This window comes from Diospyros lotus, chromosome 2 (assembly GCF_014633365.1).
Source record: "Diospyros lotus cultivar Yz01 chromosome 2, ASM1463336v1, whole genome shotgun sequence".
NCBI classification, from domain to species: domain Eukaryota; kingdom Viridiplantae; phylum Streptophyta; class Magnoliopsida; order Ericales; family Ebenaceae; genus Diospyros; species Diospyros lotus.
The window spans coordinates 7,277,270-7,301,793 of record NC_068339.1 but is presented as its reverse complement, the minus strand read 5'-3'; the positions used below and the strand labels follow the sequence as shown (position 1 = coordinate 7,301,793).

The window sequence follows — 24,524 nt, the reverse complement described above, 5'->3', positions numbered from 1 at the left end:
AATTTCACTAATTAGAAAAGCGAGAAAGTAAGTGACTTTTCAACCTTTTTTTTTCTATATTTGAAAAAACACATGTCTTTTTTTGATATTTATAATTATTGAATTATGCATAATTTAAAAAAATTTTATTGTAATAATAGTAAGGCGAGAAAGGATGGAGGAGGGAGCAAGGGAGGAAAAGGGGAGGGAGAAAATTATGAAGCTAAAATATTTATTTAATTTTAATTTATAACAAAAATATTTTTTTTGTAATTTTCACATGACACGTGTAATTTACCAAATGTTTTGGGTGTAAATTTGCTAGAAAGGAAAAAAATTAAAAAACCGAAAGGGAAGGTAATGGGGGAGTCAAATGGTCGCGTTTATACTTATTAGGGAAACACAATCCCCGTCCCGTCGTCCCGTCCCATATTAGTTGAGACCAGAAGTTGGGTGAGTTGAGAAGGAACGAGCGTTGCGTTCGCAGTGGTCGTCGAAAGCTCCATCGTCAAACGTCCGGTCCGGCGTCGGCATGGACGAGCTGCAAGTATCTCCGCCTGATGCGCGGGGAAGTCCAGGGAAAGAGCAACAAGCAGCTGGAGTCGGGATCCTTCTTCAGATCATGATGCTGGTCCTCTCCTTCGTCCTCGGCCATGTTCTGCGTCGTCACAGATTCTATTATCTTCCCGAAGCCAGCGCCTCTCTCTTAATTGGTCACTACTCTCTCCATTCTTGATCGATCCTCCTCCTCCTTTCCGCTTACGCCATAAATTTATGTTTTTTGTTACCCTAATTTAATAGGTCACTTCAAATTCCATTTCAAGTAGGTCTCCCCTCAATTCTCACATATATTTCTTCTGATTGTCAATTTTGGATAGATTAATTAACTCTTTTATGTTCTCCGTGGCGATTTTGATTTCCCGCAGTAGTTCTGATTTGTGTAAGTGTAACGTCTCTGTTTACATTATTTCCCGTAGGTTTAATCGTTGGTGGGCTTGCCAACATCTCAAATACGGAAACTAACATCAGGTTGTTACATCGTTTTACGAGTTACTCCCCCAAACCAACGTGCCATTTCTAGAATAATGCCGCTCCAGTTCCATACTAAAATTACACCCTCACATGGTAAACGTGCTTTTTATTTTTCATTTATTTTGCAGGACATGGTTTAACTTCCATGAAGAGTTCTTCTTCCTCTTCCTATTGCCTCCAATCATATTATATCCATACTTGATTCGATGGTTGATTCTTTCCTTAAGTACCATTTCCTCCCTGTGATCTATATACTCCTTTACTGGTTCTACTGCTTTACTGCTAAATTGGCTGTTACAAAATTGTTTCCCTTGACCCTTTTTGTTCTCACTCAGTCAGGATTCAGTCTGTCACCTGTAAGTTTCTATCTTGCCTTTGAAACTACTCGCCGTCCAATTGCTATGCGTTTTACTTCCATGTTATGTAATCTGCTCCATTGCAGAAACCATTCTTCTCAAACTTTGGAGCCATTGTTACATTTGCTATTTTAGGAACATTCATAGCTTCAATTGTTACAGGTGTTTTGGTGTGAGTGCCTCTCTGTTCACCTTCATCACTAGCTTTGTTCTTGTCCTCAAGTTTTGGCCTCCCCTGAGAATTATTGTTTTGGTGTCGCTCTTTTGCAGTTACCTTGGCGGTTTGATGTATCTCATGTACAGACTTCCATTTTTGGAATGCCTGATGTTTGGTGCTCTTATTTCAGCAACAGATCCTGTAACTGTTCTATCCATATTTCAGGTGATTTAGTGCCCTACTCTTTATTCTTCTGAGAACATGTTTCCTTTTTCAGGATGAACCTGTTTCTGATTGACTTCTCTGTTCAGTTGTTATGGCTACTGAAACTGTTTTAGGAAGATGATCTCCATGTACAATGGGAAGCAGAATCACTCTCATTTTGATAGGCTTGATACTTTTTAGCCTAGTTTTTATTGGATTAAGATCTGTTAGTTTTTACAAAAGTTACAAGTTTGTTAGTCCTGACAATTGTGGTACATTTTCTTCATGAATCCTAAAGCTGTTGCCTGTTTTGATGGCTGCTGTAATTCATTTTTGTTGGAACAAATGGGGCGACAAACTAATGGCAAAGAAAAAGTATTAGCAACTTTAACAGAAACCAGAAATTGCTTACGACCAAGGTTTCTTGAGTTCAGTGTTACTACTTCTACTTTTCCTTGCTTGGTGAAACTTAATATCGAGGTCCCAAAAGTGCAGAAAATACGTTTGCTTCTGAAAGTAATAAAATAGCACATTTGGGTGCATGATCAACATGTATCAGAATGTCTATACATATTTGAGCACATTCAACCTTTCTAAAAGAGTTTGGGGTTCTTAGGTAGGTATGCCTCTCAGCTGCATCTCTCTCTCTCTCTCTCTCTATATATATATATATATATATAGATGTGTGTGTGTGTTGGCTGCCAGGATTTTACTTATTCCTTTATTTAGTATAAATTTCTTTGTACTAGCAATATTTTGTTCAACGCTACTGAATCAGAGAACTTGATGAGGTCTAGCCTCTTTCTATTAGGATTTATAGTATGAATGTACAAAACATACTCCTAAAATTAATGCTAAAGTTACTCCTAGAATTAAGGCCTAGTTGTCTACTAATGATAGCTAGTCTAATAGCTAATTGATAGCTAATCAATTATTTATTCCAACACTCTCCCCTCAAGCTAGAGTATATAGGTCATATGCACCAAGCTTGTTAGAGATAAAACCAATACGAGGACCCCGAAAAGATTTAGTGAAGACGTCTGCCAGTTGATCGACTGAATTGACGAAGAGCATCGATTTTCTTCCACATTGCTCTCTCAACAGCAAGAATGTCATCGACTTTCTTACTCAAGTGATCTTCCATTCCTTGGACCATGAACCATAACTCAACAGAGGCAGTCCAAGACATGTAATTGCTACTTCCAACTAGTTTGTCAAAAGTAATGATAGGTGAAGGAGAAAAAGGAGAAGAGAAACCTGCAGATTTAGATCTGAAAGTGATTGAAGATGATGGGCTCTCCATATTTTGGATGGAAGGCAGTTTGGAAGCGTCTTCAATGGCAGATTTGTCATAAGGACTCTCCATATTTTTAGATGGAAGGTAGTTTTTGAAGTATCTTTAATGGAAGATCTGTTGGAACTAGAGTGGATCTGGTTCAGATGGGTCTGACAATTCTGGCAGGTCAAATCTGGTCTGATGGGTCAGATCTAGGATTAACAGATCTGGAATGGATTGTGCTTAGCGGGTCGACCCAGATCTGGATTGGATCTGAGTGGGCAGCAGCTTGCTCCTTTTGAAGGAGTGCTTTTGACTCCTCACAGATTAAAAATCTGGCTTCTTCTTCTTTTTTTCTGTAAGTGAGAGATTCATAGAATATAAACCAAAACTGAAACGACTACAAGCTAAGGCCAAGGCATATCTCGGACCGACCAAAAACTAGGGGCATGAACATAACAACGATCACCCACTGGGCCAAAAAAAAGAAAAAAAAGCTAAAAAAAAGAAAAATATAGGAAGAAACAAAATAAAAGACATGCATAGAAAATAAACAAAAGCCTAGAAGTGATCAAAAGCAACAATCCATCACGGAAGAACAAGCCTGCTGTACTAATCATGAGCAGGAAAACTGCAAACGAAGCGAGCCTCAACTGGAGAGGCAACATCGAACACAAGGCACCGAAGGGACTGGTGTTGAACAAGATCACAAAAGCCAGCCTCCAGCAACAAGCAAACAGCAACTCAATGGGGAGGGAGAACCTGGTCCCTCGGAAGACGCCAAATATGACAAAGAGCATAACTGTGAATAGACGGTTTGAGTCAGAGAGTTGTCAAACGGGCCCACACAGCGCACTGAATCTGATGAGCCAACTGAGAGGCAGATCTCTCCTGATCACAGAAGCACTTGTTATTGCGCTCCCTCCAGATGAAATACATCAAAGCATGAAGCATCAGTCTGTTTGCCACTTGCCACGGACCCTTACCACTCCATCTTGTAGCAGCCCAAAGCACTCCAGAATCCCATCGACGCCAAGGCAAATTGAATTTCTTTGATATGCGGAAGAATGTCATCACCTCTCTGGAATAAGGGCACTCGAAGAAAATGTGACTATGTCTCTTTGCATTCATCCTGCAAAGGAAACATCTATTCGGAAAAGACAAAAAATGGTTAATACGGTCAAGTGTAGAAAGACGCTCCCGAATTGCTAACCACAGAATAAAACAATGAGCTGGAATACACTCCAACGACCACACGGGCCTATGCCAATGGACCCGGGGGCGCTGATCCTGGAAGTCCTTAAGAGCAACCCTAACCGAAAAAACACCTTTCTCAGCTGGGAGCCAAGAATTCTCGTCCCGGCGTTGAACGTGGGGGAGACTAGGAAGGTGATTCCTAATAAGATCGTACGCTGGATAGGGGAAAAGGTTAGGCCAATTCCAAGTGCCATTCTCAATGAAATCAGAGACCTTGGCCGAGGTATGGATACCTAATTGCCGAGGCAATTGGTGAGAGAAACGATCAATAAACACACCCAAAGGGTGCCATTGATCATGCCATAGGAACACGCTACGACTGTCCCCTAATTTTCCACCCCACTCTAGGACGCACAACTCCCCTAGGGAGAGCTGCTTCCTCCAGTACCACGGACAAGCGTACGAGTGTACGACACTTTAAGGAGCCAGAAACATGCCTCCTTAACTCGATAGGTATGCACCCACTTCACCCAGAAAGACTCCCCATTGTCTGAGAGCAAAAACCATATTAGCTTGGCAACAAGGCCTTGATTCCAGACATAGAGAGGCTTGAGACCCAGACCCCCTTGCACCTTGGGGCAACAGATCTCCTGCCAAGCCACTTTAGCTCTATGGGGGTCAACGTCATCACCACTCCATAAGAAATTACGAATTGATTGCTCAATCTCATGGATCACCCATTTCGGCAAAATAGACACAGAGGCCCAATACGCTAACTGAAGGCGACCCCCAAAGGAGAGCAACCTACTTTGCCAAGAACAAATCTTATTCTTAACCTTATCAATGATAGGCCGGCAATCCCCATAAGATAACTTGGTGGAAAGAAGAGGCATCCCCAAGTATCGCATAGGCAACAATGATAGGTCGGCAATCCCCATAAGATAACTTGGTGGAAAGAAGAGGCATCCCCAAGTATCGCATAGGCAACACACCTCTCTGGAAACCCACAACAATCAAAATATTCTCCCTTAAGGACTCATCTCTATAAGAGACGAAGCAATTGTTTTTTAAGGCATTGGCCTTGAGGCCAGACAAACTAGATCTGGCTCCTTCTTCAAAGGCCCAAAACGTGATGTATTGGGGTGGTGAAGGCTGAGGAGGTCAAGAACAGCATAGATCTTAAAGACGCGGCTAGATCTGATGGCTGACGGCCGACGGGAGATGGTAGCAACAACAGGTTTGGTCTAGATCTGAAGGTCAGCGGCTACGGCTTCCTGTAGCAATCGTGGTCATGGGTTGAATCTGGGTGGATCGAGGGTGATGGCGGACAGATCTGGCCGGAAGAAGGCTTTGAGATGCTGTGAGCTGCAGCAGGAGGACGACAGTCGTGGGATGCTATGGCAACGGTGACGACAGTGGCGGGTTACAATGGCAAATGGCGGTTGCTACAGCGGACTGCAATGACGATCGCAGGTTGCGATGCTGTGGCGGAGGGCAATGACGGCGGTCGCGTGTGAATCAGGATCAATAGCGATGTTTGGATGAGATCTCTTCTAGATCCGACAGATCCAAATGAGATCTAATAGAATCTCTTTAGCGAGGCAACGAAGCGCTAGAGGCAGCTATAGCGGTGATGGAGATTGCATGTTGGGGAGGAAACAACCACTGCTAGAAGAAAGGGGATGCATGCCGGAGGTGGAGGAAACTTATGCAGTGAAGGCTAGATCTAGGGTTTGTATGATTGATTTGATACCATGTTGAGTTAGAGAATTTGATGAGGTTTAGCCTCTTTCTATTACGATTTATAGTATGAATGTACAAAACATACTCCTAAAATTAATGCTAAAGTTACTCCTAGTCTAGAATTAAGACCTAGTTGTCTACTTGTCTACTAATCATAGCTAGTCTAATAGCTAATTGACAGCTAATCAATCATTTATTCCAACAAACGCAACTCAGAGTCTTTTGATAGTTGTCCAAATTCGTTAAATGTTTACCCTTTTGCTAACATGTAGTAGGATTCTGAACATAGCAATTATCACCTGACTTGGTTGCTTGTATTTTTGTGTATATCTTGTATGAAATTTTCTTCCTGCACTGATATATAATTAGAATTTTTTATGAACTTCTTCAGAGGATAGGCCCTATTTGGTATTTTCACCAATATTCTTCGTTCCATTCTTAAATGAGATTCACTTAATATGACATCTACGATATACTGTAGGAACTTGGCACAGACACGAACCTTTATGCCTTGGTCTTTGGGGAATCTGTTCTAAATGATGCCGTAAGTTCATATTTTATATATTTCTAATTCTACTGTTTATTGGAGGTTATATTTTTCTGAAAGATGAAAAGTGTTAACTGGGGACATGATCTTTTTGTATGTTGCACATTTGCAAGATGGCAATTTCCTTGTACAGGTATGATAACTTATACATGGCTGATAGTTAATTTTTCTGGAGTTCTAGTTCTAATTCAAGAAGTTTACTGTTTTGTAGGACAATGTCGCTTTTACAAAGCCATGCATCATCCAGACAGAATTTTCTTGTCGTTGTCGTCAGATTTCTTGAGACCTTTGTTGGCTCTATGTCATCAGGTTAATCCCTAGATCAACCTTGAAAAGAGAATAGAGTAGCTCAAATTTCTAGTCTTTCAGGATAATAAAACATCACGAATTTTGGCCAAAGAACTGATAAATGTTCTACCACTGAACTTTCTATGAAAAGTTTTTTTGTTTTCTCCATTGGCCATTCATTTGTTCTGTTCCTAATAGCCTTGCCTATTTTATGAATTCTTACTGCCTTCTGTGCCTTGTTCACTGGTTATATCTTGCTGAGTGATAGTGGCCTTCTATTTTGGTCTCCAAAAACTAGCTGGATAATAAAATTGTATTATTTTGCTAACATGCACACTCACAGAATTTTCATCTTGATCTTCTATCACAACCTTTTATGTCCAAGATGTAAAAGTATAGTGCGTGATTGAACTGACATCAGGTAAAGTATGTATGGTTTTCTTGTACTATCTGTCAAACAAAAGCATGTCTTGTCGTGGTGAAAACAGGTGCATAGTATATTTGTTTCTTAATTGTTATGCCTTTGACTATATATTGAGTTTGTCTGATACTTGTCTGATTTGTACCTGTTACTGTTTTTTCTTTATACTTTGTCTGAGACTTTTCTGTCAAGATTACTTATAAGGCACTGCTATTGGTTTTACAGGGGTTGGAGTCGGATTCATTTCTGCTTTGATATCCTCTTAAACTCATGCCTATTCTTCTACATCCTTAGCATGCTTAACCAATTTTTACATCTGTTTTAAGAATGTTATGAAGCCTTAACCTCCAGAACCTTTTCAAGTATGCAGGTTTAGATATTGACAAGTGAGTACATCACGCATTTCTGTGTTTGTCTTGAGTTTGCTCTAGCCTTTTATTTAGTACCTTGATTGAAGTGTTTTTTGTTCTTTTGGCCATTCTTTATGTAGCCTTCAGAACTTGGAGTGCTGTCTTTTTGTCCTTTTCCCTTATTTCTCGTAAGCATTTCTAAGGCTTTTCTATGTGTTATAAAGCAAAATTCATTTGAACTGGTACTTGTTCTTGGCACTTGTATTGATGTGTGCATATATGATTTTCTTTTGCTTGCAGATACATGCTAGCTGAAGGCCTTGGCCTCTCTGGTATTGTATCGATATTGTTCACAGGAATTGTGAGTGAATACACAAGGTTTCTGATATAGTCGTCAATGATTTGTTGGGGGTATTATGATTTTAACACTGCTTATGTATTGTTTAGGTTATGAAGCACTACACTTACTCCAATTTGTCAGACAATTCTCAGCGATTTGTGTCTGCTTTTTTTCATCTGATATCATCGTTGGCAGAAACATTTGTGTAAGGGAGAGCACCTGATTCTTTAACCACAATTCACCATTTTCTCTAATTTCTTCCACTCCTGTCTAACAAGTTTTTTTTTACCAGATTTATTTACATGGGATTTGATATTGCTATGGAACAGCATAGCTGGTCCCACGTTGGATTCATCTTTTTTTCAATTGTATCCTCTATAATCACTAGTCAGATAAAATAGCAGTATCTTTTTTTTTTTTTTTTTAATTTTAAGTTAAATTGACCACCAAGTTCCTTAACTTGCTTCATGATTTTCTCAGTTATTCATTGGAGTTGCAAGGTATCTTACTCAATTTTGGCAAGCTTTATGATCTAACTTGAGATAATTATTCTCTTTGACGTCTCATATTGACTATTGCATGTGTTGTGACAATGTTTAAGCCATTTTGATGCATGTTAACTACATTATTGCAATATTGTTCATGCTTTTAGTATTTGGGTGGTATAATAGTGAGGCTATTGCAACAGAATTAGTAAAGCAGTTCTGCAATTGTTTTCTGAAGGGCTGCAAATGTTTTCTCTTGTGCATACCTGGTGAATATGGTTCGACCTGCACATCGACAAATACCTGTGAAACATCAGAAAGCACTTTGGTACAGTGGTAAGCAGGTCAGACTCTGCTGATTATACTAGTTGATTCTTTTTGAATATTGCAATAACCTTTGAATTGTGTCCATGAATAGGACTCCGAGGGGCTATGGCCTTTGCCCTGGCTCTACAGTCAGTTCATGATCTCCCAGAGGGGCATGGTCAGACAATATTCACAGCAACCACTGCCATAGTTGTTCTAACGGTAGGCATCTTGCTTGCTTAGAGAAACCAAAGCCTTAATATTCTACTTAGATATTCTTTTTGTTTTGTTGTTTTCTTTTGTTTCTTTTTTATTTTTTGGTTTTCCAAAAAGGATGTTTTCACATATTATCCTATAAAATCCTATATGACATGGGGTCCTTACAATATGAATTTATTTGAGGGAGGCTTATTGTCATCAAAAAGTTTTCAAAATATTACCCCATATAAGAACTCTTATAAAGCACGATATTATTTAGAGGATTTCTGTCTTCTCATCCTTTTGCACCAAGTGGCTTTTAAAATTGACGCAGATCCTATAGAGCAGGAACATGAAATTCAACAAAAGTAAGGAACTAACAAAGAGAAAATTTTGACATTTGAAAATGGAGTTTCTTTTAATTGCTTATATATGTTTACTGTTCTCATTAATGCAATTCCATCTTGTCTAAATTCTTTAAGTAGCTTAGCTTCAATACCAATTCTCTCTATCCATATGTAAGATTGAGCCTAGGTATCAAAGTTATTCTCTGTTTAATATTTCTTGATCACCAAAACTAGTGATCCCATTGTTTATACTTACTAAAATTACAGCCATGTATTTATTTAAATTCCTATCCGTTTTAGTTCCTTTGATTGAAGACCACTTCTCCAAGTCTCTAACTTAACATTTACTATTATCTCTTATTCAATCCATAAAGATCAATTTGGAGGGGAAAGAGTTAATTTATTGAGAAAATAAAAGGAATGAGAGACAAACATAATTCCTATTAGCGATATGGATCCAATTGAAATATCCACATTCTCTCCGAGATACAGATAAAACTGTAACTTGGGTATTAGAGTCCCATTGTCATGCAATTAATCAACTATACACTCATCTTAATGACTCTTGGACAAGCCAAAAGAACCAGAAACCTTGAGGTTCAGATCTAGAAGATTTGTATTTCATTTCTTGGAACTTTCAATGCTCCAGGCAAACTGGCCAAGAAGCCAAATATATTGGTTCCATAGGCTTTGTCAAAAGAACCACCATGTCAGCCAATCTAGAGGATTAGCTTAATAAGGTGGGGGGGAGGGGGGAAAAGGGCTTGATTGCATGAGTTGAAGGAAGAAAAATCAGGTGCCAGCAAAACAAGATATAGCAAGCAATGTTGACATGCTTGTCACTTGACCTTTTCAAAAAGAAAATAGAACATAATTGCTGACCAGAAACTAAATAAAACTATGTCGCATGGAAGCCATTTAAACTAAATAATGGATGGACTTCTCTAACGCTCTTGCATCAATCTCCCTGCTTTGGAAAACAAGCCTTATTGGAATTGAAAATTTTGTGAGCTTCAGCATGCATGTCCACATCTATTTTTTTTTTGTCATCGCTTCTTTTTGCAGTCCAGGTGCTTTTACGTGACCACTTAGGAATCGCCTATATATTGGTTTCTAGTTTCCTCTCCTTGGCTTCATGTATTTAACATCAATCACGAACTTAAAATCTTGCAGGAAAATAATTAACTTGATCAATAACTGTGGCAACTTTCCCTATCAAATCCCTCAAATGGGTGTCAAACACATTAAAAAGTGAGCTAAGTTGTAGGTCAGGTGGCAGCTCAATTAAATAAGCCAGCCCTTTAAATTTTCTTTTTTTATGTTCCCTCACAAATTTGGGAAATTTTCTGTCCATGGTGCTTACCTTCTGATGAAATTGACATATCAATCCATTAAGGAAACTTTCAGATCATGTAAAAAAATTATTAATAATAGATTATGTGGACAAATTGCATAGATTATCTTAACAGTCTTAACTTGATCATTTTTTTTTTTTGTGCAGATATCCATGGGTTTTCTTGCATAAGTACTAGCAGAGCTGCTATGATTACTTTTTATATTATTGTACATTGTCTTCATGTGATTTATTTCTAATTGTTGCAGGTGTTACTGATTGGAGGATCAACAGGGACCATGCTGGAAGCACTACAAGTTGTAGGTGATGGACATGATGGCCCTTTGGGTGAAGTAAGTTTTAAAAAGGATCGTTTTCATGCTGGTTTCATACATTCAGTGCTATAGGATTGACCCATCAGTTGGACCTAGTATCTATTAACTTCCTTCTAGCAATCCTACCTATTTCTATTAATGATGAATCATTCACTCATTCTATTAAACATGAATTATTCCCCCAGAGTTTAACTGATTTGCCCCTCTTTCTCATGGTTGTCTCTCCGTGATAGTTTCTAGGCCGTGCATTTTGTCTTCAAGAATGCTTTTCAAGTTCACTTGTGAGTTATATTCTGATGTTATACGAATTGTGTCAGAATACATGAAGAGTTTTGTAGTTCTTGTGTGTTTCTTGTATTGGAAAAAGTTAATTCTAATAATAGTTCTTTTCTTTTATGTGCAACCTTTTAATATCCTGATTTCATTATTCTGGCATGGCTAAAGCAAAGTCCCCATGAATGTAAACTTACACCAGGTAGCTCTTATTCCATGGAACTGTATTTAAAACATTGATGTAAATCCAGCAGCCAAGTGAGCGCTCAGTCACATCTTCAATTTCTGACAGCCACAAGTGATGGATAACAACAAAACAGAGAATTAACACTGTAACTGCTGTAGGCCTCATCATTTTCTCCCGGCCTTTAGAGCCTAATTTAGAGAGCTCTTCCTGAGCTGAGCCAGCTAGTGGGCCTGGGGAATTTTTTTTTTTTTTTTTGTGTGTTTGTGTGTTTTGGGGGGGGGGGGGGGGGGTGGGATTGTTGGGGGCGAGGTTTGGTTGGTGTTCCTGTCAATATAGTAAGGTTGCATAAGTTTTTATATTTTTTGTTAGGTAAATTGATATGCTTTTGAATGGCACAGGGTGTGAATCTATGTTTCACATATAGAAGCCAACTACTTTCAAACAGCAGCATCCATCTTCTAAGTTACAAATATTTATTTATTTTTTCTTCACAAGCCCGGATAAAGGAGAAGGGTTGTGTTAGGTAACCGACAACCAACGTAAAACTTAGTCGGATCAAAAAACATGAACTCTAAACAAACTATGAAAAACTGTTGGGGCGTAACCCTTTATAGCGACACGCTACACTGCCCGCGTGTAGTGTCAAGTGAGCTAGGGCCGTTACATCGACATCCGGATGTAGTGACAAATGAGCAAAGGCCCTCGCATTTGCTTGGACGGATGCAGGTAAAGAAGTTAGTCTAAAATCAAAAACAAAATCAAATTCAAAGTCAAAGCCAAAATCATAGATTAAGGATTGAGTCATGGAACATAGGAACATTAACAGGCAAAGCTATGGAAGTGGTAGATATGATGATTAGGAAAAAGATTAATATTATGTGCCTTCAAGAGACGAGATGGCTAGGGAAAAAAACAAAAACTTTATCAGAAACTGGATATAAAATATGGTATACAGGAAATGATCGAGCAAAAAATAGAGTGAGGATTATTATGAATAAAAGCTTAGTAGATGAGGTAGTGGATGTAAAGAGAATAGGGGATAAGATTATTATGATAAAGGTTGGTTTAGGAAGAATGACTGTGAATATCTTTAGTACATATGCACCACAAGCGGGGTTAGGTGAGGAGATAAACGCAAAATTCTAGAAGGATCTAGAGGGACTCATACAAATGGTACCAAGATGAGAGAAAGTGATTATAGGAGGTGACTTAAATGGTCATGTGGGTAGAGACGAAAACGGCTATAGAGAGGTACATGGAGGGTATGGATTCAAAAAAATTAATAATGAGGGTAAGTCTATTCTAGATTTTGCTATGCAATATGGACTCATCATAACCAATACTAGGTTCAAAAAACGGGACGAACACTTAATCACATATAAAAATGTCATATCAAGCACCCAAATAGATTACTTCCTCATGAGACAAGAGGATCGGTTGTGTTGTAGGGATTGTAAGGTGATACCGGGAGAGTGTTTGACTACTCAACATAGACTTTTGATACTTGACATTCAAGTAAGAAATTGGAAGAGAAAAAATCACATAAAACAAAATCCAAGAATTAGGTGGTGGGATTTAAAAGGGGAGAAACAATTAATGTTCAAAGAAAAATTAAGGGGTAGAAGGGAATGGAATGGAGAAGAATAGGCAAACCAAATGTGGAGGGAAATGGCTACTGCCCTGCGAAGCACGCAAAGGTAGTCCTTGGAGAGACAAATGGTAGAGCCCCAAACCTTAAGGAATCTTGGTGGTAGAATGAAGAGGTATAATTGAAAATCAGAAATAAGAAAACTTGCTATAAGGCTGTATATCAGTGCAACAATGAAGAAAACCTAAAAAATTATAAAAAAGTGAAAAAAAAAGCAAAAAGAGCTGTTAGTGAAGTAAGATCAAAAGTATAAGAGAATCTATATAAACGACTTGATACAAAAGATAGAGAAAGGGATATATATAAATTAGTTAAAGCAAAAAAAAAAAAAAAAACAAGGGACGTAAACCAAGTGAAATGCATAAAAGATGAAAACCAAAATGTATTAGTGAATGAGGGAGCGATTAAGGAGAGATGGAAGGAGTATTTCACAAAATTATTCAATGATGGTGGGGACATAAGAGTTAGGTTGGGACATCTTAGTAACTTCGAAGGGAATGTGAGCTATACATCTTATCGACGTAGAAGTTCAAAAGAAATAAGGCAAGCATTAAAAAAGATGAAAAATCATAAGGCTGTGGGACCAGATAATATACGAATAGAAGCATAGAAATGCATGGGAGAAGAGTGCATTTCCTGGCTAATAAAATTATTTAACGCGATCCTTAAATCAAAAAAGATGCAAGATGAGTGAAGGAAGAGTACTTTCGTTTCTATATACAAGAACAAAGGAGATGTTCAAAACTGTGAAAATTACAGAGGAATTAAGTTAATGAGCCATACCATGAAACTCTGGGAGAGAACAATAGAGTAGAAGCTCAGAAAAGAAACAGACGTCTCGGAAAATTAGTTTGGTTTTATGTCTGGTAGATCAACAACAGAAGCTATATACCTACTGAGGCGCCTAATGGAAAGGTATCGGGATCATCAGAAGGACTTGCATATGGTGTTTATAGATCTAGAAAAGGCCTATGATAGGGTCCCTAGAGAAGTATTATGGAGGGTTTTAGAGAAAAAATAAGTCCAAATAGCCCATATACAAGTTCTTAAGGACATGTATCACGGTGCAGAGACAAGGGTCAGAACATGCGGAGGGAATATGAAACCGTTTAAAATTACAATGGGACTGCATCAAGATTCTACACTAAGTCCATACTTATTTGCTTTAGTAATGGATGAACTCACTAAACACATTCAGACAAAAGTACCTTGGTGTATGCTATTTGCAGATGACATAGTGTTGGTGGATGAAACAAAAGAGGGAGTGAACACTAAGCTTGAGTTGTGGAGAAACAATTTAGAATCTAATGGATTTAAATTAAGTAGACGGAAAACATAATATATGGAATTTAAATTTAGTAAGAATGCAAGAGTAAAGGATGTTATAATAAAATTGGAAGACCAAATCATACAAAGAAAAGATCATTTTCGATATTTGGGATCAGTGATTCAAAAAGATGGAGAAATTCACGAGGATGTCACACATAGAATAAAGCAAGTTGGCTAAAATGGAGAAATGCATTGGGGGTGTTATGTGATGGTAAGATCCCATTAAAACTAAAAGAAAAATTCTATAGGACAATTATAAAACCAATTTTGTTGTATGGCTCAAAATATTGGGTAGTCAAATACTAGCATGAGTAAAAGACGAGCGTAGTGGAGATGAGGATGCTAAGATGGATGTGTGGCCATACAAGAAAAGATAAAATTAGAAATGAGGTTATTTGTAATAAGGTAGAAGTAGTGCCAATCGAGGAGAAGATAAGAGAGACTAGACTAAGATAGTTTGGTCATGTGAGAAAAAAGACCAAAAGACGTTCCTGTGAGGAGAGTTGATAAAATGGAATAATTAGTCAAAAAAAGAGGTAAGAGGTAGACTCAAGAAGACTTTGAAAGATACATTAAAGTTTGATATGAAATGTATAGACTTAAATGAAGATATGACAAAAGATAGAAATATATGAAAATCTAGAATTCATGTAGTCGACCCCACATAGTGGGATAAGGGCTAGATATGTTGTTGTTTCTGATTCCTTGATTATAGTTTAGTAACTGATCTACATCTTTGTAGACCCAAGCAGGTGCCCCTCTTCTTGGCATTATTACCCTTGTGCGGTTCCCCCGCTGCTCGTGTCCTCGATTTCAGCAGAGGAGGTAAATCGCAGATAGAGGTTTTGCCTCACTGTGCAGAGCAAGGAATCGAACCCATGATCTGCTAGTGTGAATTCCAACTTATCGTGACCCAATCATTTGACCTGTTTCTTGGGGGCATGTGCCCCTCTTCTTTGTGTCTGGGAAAGATGACAAAGAAATGTAAGAAAGGACAACCAAACACCAACAACATATCAAGCCTTTATCACACTATGTGAGGTCAGTTGAATGAATTCTAGCGCACCATTCGTTTTGCAAAAGTACAAAACACACACACATGGGGGAAGAAATAGAATCAAAGAAGGGGGAGAATGGATAAATTTTTTTGGTCATTCAGTGTGTTGGATTAGTATGAGAAATATTAAACAAAAGATTTATATTTCATTTAAAAACTTACCTGGTCAAGAACAAATTGTAATACCAAATTTGTATGTCTGAAAACATGATATGTTTTTGTTCCAATATAGGGTGTAAGGATGGTGTGGGCTGGGAATTAGGAGGGCATTTTTGTGGAGATTTGCTGGGGAACTTGACAGGTTCTAGAGGAGAGTCCTACCTTAATGTCAGGGGGAGGGTCTAGAGGTAGGATCTCAACTTCTTGTGGAGTTAGCCTCTAGATGCTATTGTGAGGGTTTGGGGAGATTTTTCTAATTATGTTCACTTTAAAGTTGGGGACGAATTAAGAGTTATGTTTCAGTTGAATTGTTGCTAAGCTGGTAAGCCCACAGGCTCTTGTTTGAGAAATTTCATCATCTTTTCTAAGCTTGCTCTCAGCCAAAAAAGGTGGGGAGGGAAAAGTATTTCTCAGTTCTCCTTTGGGATGGTTGTGGTCCCCACAGTTAGGATGAAAATTCCCAAACTAAGAAGTTGGCTCCTTGGTCAGTTTTTTTGAGACTTGCTTCAGAATTATCTTGTGATCAACAGGCAGTGGACAGATTGGTGCCGTGACCAGGGAGACCTTTTTAGATGACTCTTTCTGGAACCATTAGAGATAAAAAAAAAAATTCTGGTTTTCTTGGAAGCAGAGTGGAATATGAGCACCTCTATACAAGTTGGCTTCTTTGTGTGGACTATGCATTGTGCCATTCTCACCACCAATAATGAATGCAAAGTGACACTGGCCATGTTCATAGGGTACACTGGACATGTACTGAGCCATTGCAGAGGTATTGGTGGAGCACCCGCCTACCTGATTATGTTCTGTTTGGGTGATTATCCATTCGTGCATCATATGAAATATTCGGAAATCAAGCAATAGGAGAACCTTCAAGGAAATAAAGTTCTTTGTTTTGTTTAATGATTTTATCCGTATCTACCCCCCACCCCTTTTTTTCCTGGGGTGGATTGAGGGTGGACACAACTATTTGCCTTTTCTGCTGTTGTGCTGTTTTTGGACGATTGTCTGTCTTGTATGTAGATAGCGGGAACCCTCCTGCTTATTATTTTATTATTTTTTTCTTTTTTGGATGATTGAGTCTGTCTTGTGCTGGTCACCTCCTTTAAAGTGGTTTGCTGTTCTGGGTAGGTGCTGCTACTAAGAAATGCAATCACAATATATTTTTCATTTTATTCTTTTAAATAATTTCTTTAAGAGGGGAAAATCAGATGGAAATGTTACTTGGGACACATCAATTTGACACTTGACTTTTTTCATGACATTTTGTATTGATATATTGTACACTTGCATTGATATGACACATAGTAAGATGCATCAATACACGAATGTCACCCCAAATGTCAAAGTGGAGTGTCCAAGTAGCATTACTGAAAATCAAATATAATAACTAAAATCTATTCATGAGAAGTATTAAAAATACCATGCCCAAGAAATGTGTTTTTGAATAATTAATTTGAAGAAACAGTGTACTAGTTTGGTAGTGTTTAATTAGATACCTAGCTCTGAAGAGAAATAGTTTTAAAAGTATCTTGGATGCTAAAATTATAATTTTATATATAGGCGTACTCTATGGCTCCATTTTTTAAAACACATTTCTCTCCTCATTTTACATACTGAAACAAAATCTGCATACCAGGTAATTTTGCTTTTAGAAGCAGGGATAGTTTCCATCCTTTCTAGCCATAGCAAGTATCTTTCTAGATATTGAGATCTATGGAATTGAATAGTTTCAGTAAGAGGCACTGATGTCTAGTATAATGATTTTTGTTGATCTTGTAACAAGTCCACATCTTATTTTCCTTGTTTGAATTAAATTTCAGACATACGATGGAAACAGTGGGTATATGGTCCCTTCATATGACGGGGAATTATCATCTGGGAACAGAATCAAGATGAAACTTAAAGAGTTCGGCAAAAGGTACTGGGAACTGTTCCATATCCGGTGCCCTGGGAGGAGGGAGAAGATATGAGCTCATATTTTCCCGTTCATTTCTTAATGTGTCTAGCTTTTGATTCTTCGTGCAGCACACCATCGTTTACAGCATTGGACAGGAACTACCTCACCCCATTCTTCACTACTCAAAGTGGAGATGAAGAAGAAGAGCAAGGTAAGATTAAAGCCTGGAGTCTTTAATAGCCCTAGAAATTAACATGCATTTAGAAATTACGGATATTAACTAGGTGTCCAACTCTCCAGCTTAACCCTAATAATTTGTGGTTCATTTTTTGTTATTGGATTCGCTTATATAATTAAACACATACATGTGGTGTTATTTGATGTCAACAGATGAGGCAGCGCCCAGTTCTAGAAGAGGTGGTTTGGGGCGCGCATAACTAAAACTTAAACGCCTCGAGTTATTCTTCTTTTTCAGAACAGAAATGCCGTTGCCGCTTTTACAATGAATTTCTCACTTTCTCGCTTTCTTCTTTCACCAGAAGTATACTAACATTGTGCCACACAGAAGCCATGAGATGAAGAACGAAATCAAACAAACTATATCCGGTAATAGTGTAGTTGGCTGGGTATTGGTTACTCATTAATTAGTTATCCTAGCTAGGTGGAGAAAAATAGTATTGTACATTGATCGTATGAAGAATTCTCGATGTTTCTGTACAGAATATACATATATTATGGTCCAATTTTGTTATATTTCTTGTAGAACAGGTGGGTCTACACGTCTAGTTTAGTCACTGGTTCAAAATTTGTGTCGGTAATTGAAGTTTGTTACCAGTCTGCCTGCCCGCCCGTCTTAACTTCGAGCTCTCTTGGGACAAGTGAAGTGCTTCAAGCGGTTCGCAGCCCAGAATGCACATCCCAGTCACATCACGGGTATTCTTTTCTATGGGCTAAGCTGCAGCCTTGCTATTTTGGAATAAGAACAGGAAAAAAAAAAAAAAAACTAATATTGGACGGCTTCAAAAACGCCAAATTGCTTGTATAAAATCTTTTATAATAAAATGGGTCGTATGATCTTTGTTCGTTAGAAATTTTAATTATATTCAATTTCAGTATAAAAATCTTTGTACGGTTTTGTCAAAATTATATTTCATACAATTTTAGAAATGTTTATACAGCTTTGTCAAATATTGCTTCCATAAATATTTTTATACAAATTAAAATGTGGTTGGGTCTGGGAAAGGATATATAGAGCGTAGAATTGGCAAAGGATAATCAAGCTAGAAAAAATTGTTAATAAAATTAGAAAAAGACTTTTCATCACAAACAAACAAAACAACTAACCCGAACGTCCTTTAGTCTTTTTTTTTAAACTTTGTTTTTGTTTTTAGAGTAAATTTTTTAATATTTACTACTTTTTTTGTTACTGGTGTTCTAGTCTCTAATTAATTATTATTTATTCAAGTTTAAAAACAAGACTTGATAAATATTACTGACTTATTCCCTAATTATTCACAATCAGTGGCAGTCAGGGAAAATGAAATAATAAAAAAAAAAATGAAAAGAGATTTATTTTTTCAGCTACTCTAATTCATTTGCGTACCCTTACCGAATTTACCACATTATTAATAAAGGTTAAAAGTTAAAAGAAGTATTTTCAAATTTGGATCCGTTGTGGATCACAACGGCTAGTTTGTTCATAACATTTGTGCAATAATTTATGGGAATCCGCTTCTTCTCATCTTTCTGCATATTTTATTTGTGTAGTTTTCCCTCAATCTATAGCAGCAGATTCGAGAGTCCAGTAATCCGCGGTTCTTGATTCTTGGCCAGTTTGAAGGAGGATAGAAGATAGATCCGTGCTGCAGAATCCACAATTCACGTCGTCGGTGACAGATCTTATACAATTGAGTCGATTCGGATTGATTTGCTTTCAATCGTTATTTGAATCCAGCGTAAATGGACGATGCAATCGCCGCTCAAGTTCGGACATCGGCGGATGAGGTCACCCCGGCGGCTCCGCAGCCTCCTCCTCCTCCTCATCGCCGGCCAAGGGTGAGGGAGGTGAGCTCGAGGTTTATGCAGTCGCCGGCAGTCTCAACTCCAGCCCCACCGGAGACCAACTCCAGGCAGCAGCAGCGCTCCAAGTCTGTGCAGAGGCGACGACAGGATCAGCCGGAGCCCTTTTCTTGCGCCGATATGAACGTTCCTGATTCAATTCAGAGATCAGAAACTCAGATGGGATTATCGTATAGAAGTAAATCAGCGGTAATGTCTTTGGTTCAAAGGAAGCAGCAGCAGCAGCGTGCATGTGCCGTAAAGCTCCTGAAGGAGAACGGGCCAAAAGCGACCCCTTCTTCAAGGCCTGATACGCCAATAGTTGGAGCGACGGAAAGGGCGGCGATGACTTCATCGAAGTTCAGACACGGCACAGAAAACCTTGCGCGTTCGACTTTCGCCAATGGAGCAGTCACTGCGGCTGCAAAGCTATTGCAATCGAGTGGGATGTCGTTGTCTGCTCCTCAGCCTTCTATTCCGGACTCTAATTCTCGTGACGGAAAATCCGATAATCAGGACTTCACTCCTAAAATTCCAACATTCAGTGGCCCGGATTCATCTACTAGTACTTCTCCGATATCATCAGTCCTAAACAGCAAGACACGGTCCCTCCCAGATTTGCGGTCTTCCATGCCAGAGGTGGACTCGTTATCTGACCGGTTGTTGGAAGAGCGAAGTTGCGCCATTGGTGATGTAACCGGCTGCAATTCCTCAAAGTTTTCTTCTTCCACATGCTCCCGATCTTTGAATTTGTCATCGTCAAGTTCTGAACATTCATCAATCTTCCATACCCTCAAAGCCAGAGAAAATCGATCATTATTTCTCCACACGCCCTTTACGAGCTATTCTGCAAAGATTGGAAACCTTTGTCTGCCTCCACTTCCAGGCTCAAAGTTTGGAGCAGATCCAAAGAGGGGAAAGAAGGTTTTTAATCATCAAGAAGAAGTGCATTATCTGAAATTGCTTCACAACTGTTATCTGCAATGGAGGTTTGCAAATGCAAGAGCAGAGGCATCCATGCATACCCAGAGAAGGGAAACCGAGGTTTGTTGCTTCTGTGATTATTGTGGTTACTGGAAATAATTCCGTCTTGTATGATTTTAATGTATCCACTATTTGGCACCATATGGTCAACAATCTTACTAGCTTGGGTATTCAAAATCATGTATCCTGATAAAATAGTTTACCCTGATTAATTAGTGTTCTGGATTACGATTAAACATACAACACATGAAATTCCACTAATTTTGGGGGGAATCAACTTATTATATCAATGTATGGATGGCTTTGCTAACAAAAGTAGGACTACTACTAGTTGTTTCAATTGCTAAACTATTTCATTTAACTCCACCTCCCTTATTTTCTTAAGCTAGTTTACTGTACACTGCAGAAAAAGCTTTATTCTCTAGGAGTCAAGATATCAGATTTGCGTGATGTTGTAAAAAGAAAAAGGGTTGAAGTTGCACTGCTGCATCAAACAGAAACCCTTGACACTCTTCTTGATGCTCAGGTAAGGCTAATTTCTTAATGAATGCTGTTATTTATTTGATTGTGGTAAAGCTTATGTTATCTTGCTTCTGTATGATTGATTGATTCACTTTAAATCAGGTCTGTCAAACGATTTTGTGGGCAAAAACTCAATATCCGGGACAAAACTCTCAGTCAGTTATAATTGAACGAATTATTTCAAACATATCTTTAAGCAATGACCTATATATGAATAGTACAAACATTTTACGGTCCGTATACTGTCAATTTAATATACATATACTGGAAGTCAAAATTGACTGGAGATTTTCTTCTTGTCCATATTTTTCAAACTCATGAATAGATTATACATGCAGTCTCATGAATTTAAAGAATTGTCTCTCGATAAGTTAATGTTATGGAGGTGAAGGGTCGTGAATGCATAAGTTCATTTTGGTATTTGCAGATGGTTAGGTGCCTGCTACTTGATGGCTAGGTACAATCGTGTTATGCTCTCTGTGTGTGTGTGTGTATACTAAGTAACATACTATGGTCATTTGATATTGGTAGTCAAACTTGTGTGTGTGTGTGTGTATATATATATATATATGCTAAGTAACATACTATGGTCATTTGATATTGGTAGTCAAACTTGTATATTATCATATTCTACATAACTCCAATCACATGCACAGACCCAAATGGCACAGCAAAGCATATAAGACCTCATATATGGATTTTTTTTAATTTTTTATTTTTGTGAATTAGAGTGAATAGTATTGAGTGGTTAACAATCATCAAGTTACTTATCTAGAATTTCCGCAAATTGGAATGAAAAATAAAAACGATCTCTTTCTCTGCATTTCTGTAGTGTTTTAATGTATAATCCTAACAATTTCCTGCATATTGATGTTAGAGCATATAAATCTAGTTAAATTTTTGTTGAAAAACCTCTAGAGTAAAGCAAAAATTGATTGCCTTTATGGCTAAGTATAAATGTGAGCCAAAGTTCTTTTAATTCTGCAAATTACGTATTATACTGTACTATTCTTTACAAACAGTATAACTATCAGTATTTTATTTCATTTTAATTCTACACGTATTCTAGTGATATACGAAAGGTAGTTTCCTGTGCAACACCATTAAATAGGCCCTTCTTTTGCGCCCAGGTACACAATGAATGATCTAACAATCGTTTTCTTTCCTTCTAACACCTACTCAAGTACACAATGAATAATCTAACAATTGTTTTACTTTCCAACACCTACTCAATACACAATGAATGATCTAGCAACTGTACAACTTTCCAACACCCACTCAATACCTACTGAATATACTATATGCATTGTGTCTACTACATCTCTCTCATATTCTGTTGGGGTACTCAATTTTAGATGCCACATCTTGATGAATGGGATACTTTGGAGGAGGAGTATTCATCTTCATTATCGGGAGTCATTCATGCTTTGGTCAATGCCTCACTTCAACTTCCAGTCAGTGGGAATGTTCAGGTGGCTTTGCCTGTTTTAAGGATAACTCCTATATCTATATCAGCTTTATATATATATATATATATATATATGCTTTTATGCATCCAGTTCCCTCATACCATGATACACTGAACAAGGAGATGACTTGTTACAGGTTGATTTAAAGGCAATGGGGGAGGCTCTGAATTCGGCGTTGAACTTGGCAGAAACAATAGGTTTACATGTCCAAACCCTTATCCCAAAGGTAAGTTGTTTGAAACACATTTGCTTTCCTATTAACTAGTAGAATTTTGATCAGTACCTAGAAAGTAACCTCACATGTATATAGCCAGCTAACGGGAAGACACTGGACACAACCTTTTGCAGAAGCAACTGAACAGATGAGACATTAAATTTCTAAGACAATTGCAATTCAACCGTTTTCTTTCTTTTGCTTTTTTGTGTCTGTTCACGAAGGATGGAGCTTCAAACGAAGTTTTGCTTCAAGCCCCGTGAATATTTTCTCCGTGGACACGTAGAGCTAACGGGAAAGCACCATAACACTTGAGAAATGGATAGAGATAGAAGTCTTCAGTTGAGGTGGTCAGTAGCAAAGTTCTGATAAACAGTTCAAAATTGTTTGAATCGCCAATAAAAGAAGGAATCAACTTTACCAGTGAAGTGGATTTAGAATAAAAAATAGGTGGCACGTGTTTTTATTCTTTGATTTTCCAGATTTTCCATTTTTCCCATTTCATCTCACATATTACTTGGAACTTGACGACGGGGGGTATAAAGATTACTATATGCTATCTCCCAAGAACCGACAACTCCAAAACAAGGATAAATTCTTAATCATATTACCCTTTGTGCACCTGGTTTTGTTGTGAAATGAAACTAACTTTTCCTCGATGCAGGCTGAAGAAATGGATGCTTTGATGTCAGACCTAGCCAGGGTGATTGGAGGAGAAAGAGCTCTAATGGAAGATTGCAGGCATCTCTTGTCTAATGCATACACGATACAGGTTTGCTTTTTATTTATATATAATGCCGCTGCTTAAACCTCTTCTTCCTTTAAGCGTCTCTTGTTTGTCCTTGAGCATTTATTTTTTCTCGCAGTAGAGAGGGGGGTCGCCAAGAGGGAACTTGTGCTACATCTTTTGACAGCAAATTGTGTTAAAATCATCATTGTTTTTAGCAGCTAACAAGATATCACACATGCTATGGCCATATGAACAATTGCATACCCAAAAAAACTTGTTAATTGCATTCCCTAAAAAACTTGTTCTTTCAGGTAGAAGAATGTAGCTTGAGGGGGCACCTAATTCAGGTACGCCAAATCGACCGTGTTCAACCGCAAGAATAGCCGGATGAATTTTTAGCATAGCAATTCATGCATGTTATGGATGCTTTCTCTTCGAAGCATACAAGTGTGCCAATGTTCTCTTACATTTGTGCATTTATTCAAACACATAATAATAATAATAATAATTCTCTGATCCATCCAAGGTGTAATATTCATGAATCATCGTCTCCTTTCTTCCGATCTTTGTTTTTCTCATATTTGCAATGTCTTTGGTTGGAGATCAAGGATTTATTTTATCCGCATCTCTTGAAGATCATCATCTATATGGTCTTTGGTTTGCAGAGAGACCGAGATGATCATGAAATTTTGTCACATTTCTACCTTGATATAAGAAGTTTACTCTATATTCAATTTCTTTGAATTTTACAAGGACAATACCAAAGAATTATCATACTTCAACGTCAAAAATTAAATTTTTGATGCTCTTTCTTCCAAGTTGAGGATGAATAACCAAAAAAAAAAAAATCATCATTCTTTATAACCATGCAAGAGAGGGTAGGATTAATCAGATTTTTTATTCACTCTCTAAACCCAAAATAAAGCAACTCACATGACTAAACTCTATGAATAATTAAAGTTTCTAAATTCTATGAATATTTGTATATTTTTGGGTGCATATATCACACACCATCTATCTACAGACACGTATTCGACACCTATATATAGCTTATCATTCTGACCTTTTCTACTGAAAAAAAAAAAAACAGAAAAAAACCT

General features: G+C 37.9%; 2 protein-coding genes across 3 annotated transcripts; both read left to right on the top strand.

The window, feature by feature from the left end:
* The first annotated feature begins 381 nt into the window (after positions 1 to 381).
* LOC127794946 (sodium/hydrogen exchanger 6-like) lies at positions 382 to 18,212 on the top strand. 2 transcript variants are annotated; one of them, XM_052326281.1, is made up of 22 exons: positions 387 to 692; positions 957 to 1,008; positions 1,140 to 1,199; positions 1,343 to 1,367; positions 1,454 to 1,539; positions 1,638 to 1,749; positions 6,426 to 6,488; positions 6,605 to 6,624; positions 6,703 to 6,800; positions 7,426 to 7,454; positions 7,555 to 7,586; positions 7,691 to 7,738; positions 7,851 to 7,911; positions 7,998 to 8,095; positions 8,183 to 8,258; positions 8,371 to 8,390; positions 8,614 to 8,711; positions 8,794 to 8,903; positions 10,829 to 10,912; positions 17,371 to 17,468; positions 17,576 to 17,658; positions 17,838 to 18,212. In XM_052326281.1, exons 1-22 carry the CDS (start codon positions 512 to 514, stop codon positions 17,882 to 17,884), a joined length of 1,581 nt encoding a protein of 526 aa, XP_052182241.1. In that variant the 5' UTR covers positions 387 to 511; the 3' UTR covers positions 17,885 to 18,212. The 2 variants fall into 2 exon arrangements, with proteins under 2 accessions (XP_052182242.1, XP_052182241.1); XM_052326282.1 differs by lacking the exons at positions 17,371 to 17,468; positions 17,576 to 17,658; positions 17,838 to 18,212 and having other exon boundaries at positions 382 to 692; positions 8,614 to 8,719; positions 10,829 to 10,888.
* Positions 18,213 to 18,244: 32 nt separating this feature from the next.
* On the top strand, positions 18,245 to 24,469 carry LOC127794945 (protein ENDOSPERM DEFECTIVE 1-like). Its single transcript, XM_052326280.1, has 7 exons — positions 18,245 to 18,380; positions 19,281 to 20,549; positions 20,896 to 21,015; positions 22,367 to 22,483; positions 22,617 to 22,706; positions 23,359 to 23,466; positions 23,736 to 24,469. The coding sequence occupies exons 2-7, from the start codon at positions 19,407 to 19,409 to the stop codon at positions 23,805 to 23,807; spliced, it is 1,650 nt and encodes a 549-aa protein (XP_052182240.1). The 5' UTR covers positions 18,245 to 18,380; positions 19,281 to 19,406; the 3' UTR covers positions 23,808 to 24,469.
* The last annotated feature ends 55 nt before the right edge of the window (positions 24,470 to 24,524 follow it).